Source organism: Neolamprologus multifasciatus, chromosome 3, assembly GCF_963576455.1.
Source record: "Neolamprologus multifasciatus chromosome 3, fNeoMul1.2, whole genome shotgun sequence".
NCBI classification, from domain to species: domain Eukaryota; kingdom Metazoa; phylum Chordata; class Actinopteri; order Cichliformes; family Cichlidae; genus Neolamprologus; species Neolamprologus multifasciatus.
The window spans coordinates 42,422,126-42,432,206 of record NC_140441.1 but is presented as its reverse complement, the minus strand read 5'-3'; the positions used below and the strand labels follow the sequence as shown (position 1 = coordinate 42,432,206).

General features: G+C 41.2%; 1 protein-coding gene across 2 annotated transcripts in view; it reads right to left on the bottom strand.

Annotated features, from left to right (window-relative positions):
- Positions 1 to 7,693: 7,693 nt before the first annotated feature.
- The window catches only part of LOC146523306 (RAS guanyl-releasing protein 2-like), a 40,848-nt gene continuing 38,460 nt past the window's right edge, over positions 7,694 to 10,081 (bottom strand). For both annotated transcript variants that reach the window (XM_085138040.1, XM_085138034.1), the window contains exons 16-17: positions 9,406 to 9,468; positions 7,694 to 8,564 (exon numbers count right to left, since the gene is read on the bottom strand). In XM_085138040.1, the coding sequence (XP_084994166.1) occupies positions 9,410 to 9,468 (59 nt within the window). In that variant the 3' untranslated portion in view covers positions 7,694 to 8,564; positions 9,406 to 9,409. The remainder of the gene's footprint in view (positions 8,565 to 9,405; positions 9,469 to 10,081) is intronic.

Genomic DNA, 10,081 nt, shown 5'->3' with positions numbered 1-10,081 from the left:
GTTCCTCTTTGTTGCTGCACATCTAGGAGTATTTTTGTCATCGGCCTGATTTGATCAGCGAAGAAAAAACTGGAGAAAGAAAGATCCTGTGAATAACTTATGAGTGCTCCCAGCTCAAAACTGAGGCATTATGATACGTATATTAGTTCCACTGTTTTCCCCTTCTGTGCTGTCAAGGTGGGTTATGCAACTGAACAGACTGAGACAAAGCCACTATTTTGGGCAGAACGCATGTGTTTGCCTCAGAGCCACGAAGGAGACGATGACTTGCTTCCGCAAAAGTGAATAAAGTGACGTAGGAGAGGAATAAGATGCCACGTAATGGTGACGACAATTACAGTTTTTGGAAGCAAAAGTACTAAATGGAAGGGGAAACTGAGCGTTCATCCTTTTATCCCTTTCCTCTCTATTCATATTCTAGGTCTCAGTGGCAGAAGGCTGAGAAAGGAAGCTAAGAAATCCTTCTTCACATCCTCTAGCTCTTCCTGGTGCATCGCAAGGGGTTTCCAAGCCAACCCAGATATGTAATCCTTCTAGTGTGCTCCGGGTCTGCTCAAGGCTCTGACCACACTTCAGCAGGGAAGCAGGAGAAAGTCAATCATTTTCCCAAATCACCTCAACTGCTGACTGTTCTATTCTGAGATATCCCTCAGGGTCAGTCAAGATATCCTGCTAGGAAAGATCATTTTGTTCTTTTTATTAAACAGTCTTGTTGTCAGATACTATCCATTTGCCATTACCTACTGCTACGGCCTCAGTGGTCTTTGAAAAAGAGATGGAGAGTGTATCCAACTAGATCTCTAATGATGCCTCTTTTGCGGTGTGTGGGAGTTGTGTTAGGAAGTCTACAGAATCTTTTCTTTCCTCTACCTGACTATATCTTCAGCTGGGTTCAGTAGTTCTTGTCTCCTGCTGAGAACCGCCTTGGCAAGGCTCTGCATCCTTTTCCTGAGTCATCTGCTGGTTTGCCAAAAAGCAGCCCGTCTCCATAGCAGCCAGAAACCTTAGCAAGGCTCGAGTTTTTCCTTTCAAGACCACATTTGCCGCAATCTACCAATCCTCAGATTACCTGGGAATCTCCCTAGAATACCCAAGTCTGAAATAACAACTTTTTCAAATTGATGGTTTTGTAGATACAGGAGGCTATTCCTCCTGATAGAAAGATGACATTCTGGTTATAGTTGTGAGCGGCTGCAACCAGGCAGCATCACAATAAGAGATATGTTTAAATTGGCCATTTTCCAGGACATATTAGGTGCAAAAGGACGCTGAAATTAAACAGTGTACATCATTGAGCAACTAATTCTCCTGCTAAATAATCCAGGATTCATTTTCCGTTGGGTTTTATTTAATTGAAATTTTTGAGCTGACTGTGGAGGGCAGTAGGAACCCATCCAAGATATGATGTAATTTTAGATCTCACACTGTGGAGCTGGAGCGGTAAAAGTCTACCATTAATCAGTTTATTCTGGAAATGAATCAATTAAATGAATAATCTACAAATTTATGCCTAATGAGAAGAAACATTGTGGTCAGATATGTCCACGAATGACTCCTTTTTAGCAGTTTTAGCCGCAACTGATATCTACTCAGACAGCAAAGCTCTGCAGCGTGTCATTTAGATATAATGTATGAATAAATATTTAATTGAAGTCATTAATCTTGGCGTTTTGTTAAATTAAAAAAAATTCAAAGGATAACCAAGGATAATAAATACTAAATTCATGTCCTCCAGGTATAAATCAACTGAGTAACCTCCACCACACAGATAAGCAACACCACACAAATGAATAAATGACAGAAGGACAAAGAGCTACAAAGGGTAGAAATCACAGGACTGCTGAGGTGCTCTGGGCTGAAAGCAGACTATTTCATGCTTTCACTGATGAAATATAACTCACCTTTCAGAGCGATGATAGCCTGCATTTAGAGGCAGGTCTTTATTGCAGCCATTTATGCATGCATACTTTTATAGCCTATCATATCTGTGCTTTCATGAATACCTCAAAGCAGGAAAAGTAGATGCGCTAAAGTGCTGCTTATAATCTTCAAAAACACCATGGGAATGAAAGGCATGGGGACTGTAAAGTACATCCAGGGATAAGCTTGTTGTCGTTCCTTCAGGGTTTTTTTTTTTTTAGGGATCCCTTAGCAACAACGGTGACCCGGCTGTTCAGGTTATACATAGATAAGTCTCAGATGCTCCGCTATCGGTGATGCCAGGGTCACGAGATACAATCTGCGGGTCTATCAGTCAAAACAAGTTTGCTGCTGAGGTGTGCTTCCCTGCCTCTCCTCCTCCTCCCTGTACCGCCGCTTTAGGAATATTAAATATGCGAGGCGTCCCCCAATGCAGATGCAATGCTATTGATTTGGTGTCAATCCTCAAAGCCGCAGCAACATGATTTGGTATCAGCAATGGCTAAATGAGACTTCTCCCAGCAAGAATGGGAGAAGAGGTGAAAGGTTGTCAGGTTTCTCATTTGGAATGACTCCTTGTTTACAGGTAGCTTGATATTTCCCTTTGGTTAAGGATTCAGTTGGTCTCTCGTCTTACGTCTTGAGACAGCTGAGGCTGATTTTACATGGCATTTGAGTACAACCTTGGCTACTTGGCCGTCTTCTTCTCTTCTCTTCTCAAAAAAAAAAAGCCTTGAGAGTATTGAAACTGCAGAGATGTACCAGACATTAGAAGTGTTTCTTTAATTCTTTTAAAGTTACACCAGGTCCTGGCCACATCCCACTGGGTCTCTCTGGAGAAAGTCAAATTTTCTTAAAGCAATATTCATCATAACTGATTCTCCTCTAATGAGGATCCCAACCCCCTACAGTGCCCAGTGCTTCACCAGAGTCAGCAATGATCTTAATGCAATTAAAGCTGCAGCCTGACTGAGCCGCTTCGACTTTGCGAGGGACTGTTTGCCTGGCTGCTTTTTAAAAAAAATGTCGAGCCAGATAAGCAGCGCTCAGGCGCTCGAGGCGCTTTCGCTGGAACCTATTTGACTTGCTTTACTTGGCATCAACTTCATTTATGCTGTTTGACTTTAAAGATTACTTTGAGCGAGGGACATCTGTGGATGCAATTTTAATACATACGTGGTTTCTTTGAATAAAACACATGTACTCACTCGTTTTTCTCTGCAGAGACACCTGCAAGCTGTGGGGTGAAAACATATTAGACACAGCTAGCATGTGTCTGCTGAAACGGTTCTGAGGGTATTTTTATTTATTTATTTATTGCTTGTCTGTGTGCAGGTGAATACGAAATACATGTATGAGTGACTGCTTATAAAGAAGTAGCAGTCTATTTCATTTACAGTATGTATCTTCTTGGGCAGTTCTAAAAATGTTATTTTATTTCGTTTTATTGCATTTTACGAGACGAAACATATAAAAGGCAGAGGAATCCAGCGCCGTTATCTGCATTGTGATGCTGCATTGTGATTCACCATGAACCCCTGACAGTGGCTCTGTTTTTGTCACATCACTGGCACGGTTCCCACCTCACTGCTAGGAGTCCTACATCGCTGCGTGCTCTATTACAATAGCTCAACATTGCCACCAAGTGGCACACAGCAGCCATGACCCCGGTTTGGCAGAAGGTTAACAGCTCCAGATGCTTGCAGTCAGTGCAGCACAAGGGGACGGCGCTGCAGATGCAGGTGTCACTGTGGGGCTCAAAGAGACGAGCAGACGTCAAATAATCACAGAGCTTGGCTGCATTCCCAGTTTTTGATGAGCAGACATGGAATCAATGATCTGTTCATTAGTCTTACATGAGCAAATCTGAGAGTGATCTGCTGCCCAAAAGAAGCAAAAAAAATCAATACTGCATGTGGATACTCTTTGCGCCACATCCTTCTCTCCATACATGATAATCTTTTATTTCTGGCAACTGAAACGAATAAATGCCAATAACTAGGAACAAATATGCCTCTATAGTCTATCAGGGGGCTGTGGGTCGAATCTTTGTCTAATTGAACATCAGCTGGGGGTGGGGGGGGCGTCTTAGCTAGAATGTGTTTTAGCTCTCAGGCCCTCGAGTCTTTTCTTTCCTTGCAATCAAGGTCACAGTGTGAGAGCGTGAACAATGCACAAGGTTATTTCCCCTCCTGCCTTCATTACTATACAATTAGCTGTGGTGCTATTCAATTTCCCTCATTTCAGACTTTGTAGATCGATATTGCTCAGGCTCCTGGCTAAGTAGCTGCGCTGCTGGTAGGGCTTTTCAATAGCTGAATGGGAGGCATCAGTCACTGAGCTAAAAGAGATGTTTGAGAGCTGTAGTCGGCGATGGCCACACACACACACACTTTGACGAGCGGTTGTAGAGACTTTGCAAAAACAGTCACACAAATACGGGGGACACTGGGTGATTTTTAAAGAGGAGATTGTGCTAACGTCAAGTTTGAACAATGGTTTCACTATCATCATTATCAAGGTCATTTATTTGCTTGTGTGGAGTCTGTTGAATTTTGCTTTGAGTCTCCTTTCTTTTTCGGATTTTTATTCATTGCTTTAGTTTAAAGGTACAGAAAATGGGTACAAAAACTTTTTTTGGTTTGAATATCATTAATTGTATCTTCTTGCTGGTGGAACAAGTGGCTACAGAAGCTGAATGTATCACAGTAGCACGGTAATGTGCTTAAACTTGAATGCATCTACAGTACAAGGCGGTATTTGCCCCTTGTCATGCTTAAATGTTACAGACTATCAAACAAATTAGATTATTTCCACTAGCCACACCCCAGCCTGATTATTGCTAGATCTGTTTGAATCAAGAAATGACTTAAATAGAACCTGTTTGACAAAGTGAAGAAGGCTAAAAGATCTCATAAAGCTGCTTTTCAGTAGCAGAATGGGATGTATCAGTCATTGATCCCCATATGTTCGAAGACATCATGCCACAATCTAAAGAAACTCAAGAAGCAGTCTGGAAAGGGTTAAAGAGCCATTTCTAAGCCTTTGGTACTCCAACAAACCAGAGTTAGAGCCGTTATCTGCAAATGTAGTGCACTGGTAATAGTGGTGAACCTTTCCAGGAGTGTAAACGTACACAAGAGCGCATCAACAACTCATCCAGAGGTCACAAACGCAAAACAACATCTAAAGAACTGCAGGCCTCACAGTGTTCATGATTCGACAGTAAGAAAGAGATTGGGTCAAAATGATCTAATACTAACACAGCATTTGGCAAAAAGAACATCATACCAACAGTCAAACATGGTGGCGGTGCTGTGGTGGTCTAGGGCTGCTTTGCTGCTTCATTACCTGAACCATGACTGGGACCATGATGAACCCATGAATTTGGCCCTCTACCAAAAAATCCTAAAGGAGAATGTCTGACCATCAATTTGTTCCCTGAAGCACACCTGAGTTGTGTAGCAGGACAGTGAAACACACCAGCAAGTCCAGCTGTGAATGGCTCAAAGAAATTGATCGAGATGTTTTAGCATAACTCCAAACTGGCCATTCAAAATCTTGTGGTGTGTGTGGCTGGATGAAAACAACGCTTCAAAGAAGCATGGGCCAAAATCCCTCCACAGCGATGTGAAAGACTCATTGCTACTTACTGCAAGGGCTTGATTGCAGTTCTTGCTGCCAAAGGTGGCACGAGAGTTATTAAGTTTAGGTGGCAATTACTTTTTCACATAGCTTAATAAATTAGATCATCATTCAAAAAATGCATTTTATTTTTTTCTGGACGATCTCTGTCTCATTTTTTGATTTTGATTTTTTTTGAGGATGTGAAATATTTGAAGGTCAAAGAAATCCAGATGGCAGCAAATCCTTTTTCGTGACACTATTCTCGTGCGTGATAGACCAAGGTCTAAAGGCCAGGTTATCAACACATCACCTCTCCAATTCATCAGCTCGTTTTTATTTGGCACAGTCCCTCATGAGAGCATTTAGCAGCATGATGACAGGAGGGATGAGATATGAGCCGAGCCAGTGGCTACAGAAAGTCTACAGAAAACACGGAGCAAGGGCTGTGCAATCAGACGCCACGACTGACTTCATCTCGGAGAATAATTACATGTGGCACTGACTCCGAGGCTCATTCAGGGCTGTTATTAATGCCTATAATGGACAGGCAGCAGAGGGCACTGGATCATGGTCACATGAAGGGTGAATGAAATGTACAGTAGTACAGTAGTATCCTGTTTTGTTAAAAAGCACCTATTGTGCTCATTTCCAGGTCCATATTGACTTGGGCAGCCAAATGAGCCATGGCTCATCCTTATTTACCTCACACCGGGGTGTGGTGCAGGCCATCAGTGTGAATCGAGTGACTTTAGCTCACAACCCTTTCCCTAGCCAACTGACAGAACGAGCTGTGTGCCCAAAAATGACCTTATTAGGGTTATCCACTGACATCACACAGAGTCAAGAGTAGAAAATAAAGCTTTTGAGTCACATGGGTTGCTTGTATATACCCTAATTGCATATATCCAACAGTTTATGCAGTACATTAAAAAACTAGGACCATAATAGGTGCAATATCTCAAAGACCTTTTTTCAGTTGCTGTTAAACTGTCTGTTGGAAAACACTTGAATTTGGAATCGCAGAAAAAAGTTGCATTGATGTTTTAATGTGCTGCAGGCCATACATGCTACATTAAACTGGGCCGTTTTGTATTAAATGTGAGTAAGTGTTCTGAAGTTTGCAGCTAGTGTTAACTAAATAATTAATTTCACACCTTCACTCTACTAAACCTCTTTAACAACAACAACAAACAACAACAAAGAGCTCCCTTTTTATGAATTGTGAAAGAATATCTTTGATGTTTTACTTAACAGAATTGTTCAATTTAAAAAAAAAGAATTTCTTCTTCACCAAAATCGCCAGCTTTCATTATGAAACATTATCTGTATTTATAGTAACAGCACAAAGTTTAAGTAAAATCAACCATCTTTAAGATCAAAGCAGCTGCTTTAATTTAAAGTGTTCTCTGCTCAAGTAAAAGTAGAGAAAGATTTATGTGGATACACCTTTGATTCAGCATACAAAGTGAAAAGAGGACTAAAACAAGACATTTTACTGTTAGTATTATTATTATTATTATTAGTCACAGAATCTCATAACAAGAACACATATTAGAAAGATGCCTGCTGCATTTAATACTGAGGAATCATGTAGAAACAGACCACGAGGAATAGCATGACATCATCCCGAATAACAGCAAACATCCAATCGTCAGGCAAGGAGTGGCACAGGACAGGCATATTCGTTTTTGTTTGTTTGTTTGTTTTTTTACCAAAAAAATAAATACCAGCAAACTGAGGAGCCTCATTCAGCGACAAACTGGCAGTTGAAGCAAACGCCACTCAAAGTCTGAAGTCATCTCTCCACAGGCACCAAGAGACAGAAACATTTCCTCCGTGTGGAATTTCAAGACATCATACTTGCTAAATAAACGAAAAGTTGGCGTGCTACGTAAAAAAAAAAATTACAAATTTAAAAATAGAAAAAAATATCTGTCAGGAGAATACGAGCAAGGAAGAAGCATGCAGATTATAAACAGCAAAAATACAACTTGCATGGAAACTTCTCAGGAAAATGTTTTTAGAAGCTGCTGTCAAATAAAAACGGCTCCAGTTCTAATCTTGTTCTTTTGATTATTTCATTTATTTTTTTTCTTTAATGCTCTCAATGCATTTACTGGGAAAGAAAAATGGGCTTCTTCATGTGACAGCAGCATTCCTGTTTCTGCTACATTCACAGTACTGCAGGAGGATGGGTCACCTGTCACTGCACTGGTACAAGACAGTACTCTATACTGAAAATAACACCAACCGCAATAACTATAGTTACTGATATTCAGGTAAACGTGACGAAGAACAGAACATTAATTAAAGTCCATCCTAATTACAGCCGTCGCCACGGTGCTTTCAGCCGTTTCCTTTGCTGCCGTTGTCATCGCACTTCAGACGGGCACCACAAATATTTCATCTGACATCAAAATTGGTCCTATTATTGGTCCGCTGAAATGTATTTCAAAACAACAAACAAAAGGAGAGGGGGGAAAGAAGTTGAGCTTCCCACTTAAAGGAGACTGTAGCTTAGTCTGGGTGGCAGCTTTACATTCTTGGCAATAACAGCACCTCTTTTATGTTTTAAAGAAAAGAAAACTGCGCCAATCTGCAGTGTGCTCAAATTTACAAACTCCACTGACATGAACATTTCACCAAGAAAATACAATTTTGTGGATTTTCTTTTAAATATATATAGATATAGATATATATATAGAGAGAGTAAGTATTTAGTAAGTATTTTACAGTAACACTCGTGGCCGACACAGAATCAAAATGCACATCTTTTTTTTTTCATAGAAATCATACAGAGACATTCGGTTCACACTGGTCGTCACATTCCTGTGAGTCGGGCAGAGAGGAGTGCTGCTGCAGCGTGTGTCCACCGTGTGGCAGCATGTAGGTATCCTGGATCGTGTTCAGTGCAATTTCTCCTCAGCGCTGTAAATCTGACACACTGTAGCACATTCTCCGTCTCGCTCTCGAAAGGGGCTGATTTGGCTTCTCGAACACGGACCGTAGGAGGGATTCTAAAAAAGTGCCAAAATCTGTCACCGGCCTGTTCATCAAAACCACTCTTCAGTTCAAGACTCCTGCAAAGATTTGTCGTACACTGACAGTCAGACGATGCTGTGTGAAGGCTGTGGGAAACGGGAATAATTGCACTGTCTCTCTGCAAGGGAAGACCACGAACTAAGCAAATCAGGCACGAGTCTGACGTTCCCTGTGTGTAACTTGGTGTGAAATACTGTGGAAATGTGCACGATTTTAATGCACTACATCTGTAACGTCAAAGACGAGTGACCTTAAAGGAGTAAATATTATCATTATTATTTCAGTATTAATAACCTCCACATATTTGTTTACTTCTCACAGAGATCTCCGGGATGATCTCCAATACCATATCTGGTCCTTTTTTATGCACTCTGATACTTTCTGTTTTTGTCAAACTCAAACTAGTTTCACTTCTGTGGGAATAAGCTGAGAAGAGAAGTGAACTTTCATTTGAGGTTTCAAGCCAGAAAGGGATTAAACGACAACACACTGGTGTGTTTTCTGTGCGGTTGCATGGGTTACGTGGCTTTAACAGGAAGAGAAATGAGTTGTGCCAGCAAACTGAGAAATATGTATGCATGTTTGAAGGTAACCAGCAACTCTGTAGCTAATTAATTAATGCCACACAATGTGTTATTTGTGAAAGAGCTACAGGTTGATAGCCAGGCTTTTAATGATTACTGTGGTAGCTGACAGACAACAAGAATTCAAGCTATGAACTCATTTAATTAATTAGGAACACAACTAATCAGCAAAAACATATAAAACAATTATCTATTAAACAGCAAATAAGCGGTCAAAGTGCACCTCTCTCACCTGGTTATAGATGGACATCAAATACTCCTTCCTCCACTGCCTCTATATCCTCCTCAGCAATTACTAGTGGGAACAGAGAAGGTGAGGGCAAAGAAATAAGTGGCGGTTTGGTCAGCCATCTGGAAATCCAAAGCGTCGCCTAAAACCCAGAAATGTGCGGCCTTTGTCTATTTACCATTCCCAATTCATTCGTCTGGCAGCATTGTGCTGCCCGCTGATGGAGCAGGTTTGCACTGATACAGAATTGAGCCAGGCAGGGCGCCACTTTTGCTAATGTCTGATGAAAACACTGCCTTTATGAGTCACTAGCCTCACTGTGGTGGACCATTTCCATTTCCATTGCAAATTACACTCTATTATTGGAAGAAAAGCCTCCAAATGTCAGCTCTCCATACACTCAAAGGAAGACAAAAGCCCCCATCAAAAGGTGGAGGTGTTGCAGCGGTGACATGAAGTCAAAATTCCTCCAGGCTACACTTGTTTATCTTTGATGCCTGCGATGGGAGATTCTATTTTATCAGCACGAGGGGTCAAACTTTAAGGTCTGTACACATATCAAGCTAGCTGGTGCTGTATTCATTCCTGTGAGAAACAAAGATTCTAAAAACAAGTAACTCGATGCTTGAAAAATACACTTATTCTGTGGGGGCTTTTTGCTTATGCCTGTAGGCCACAG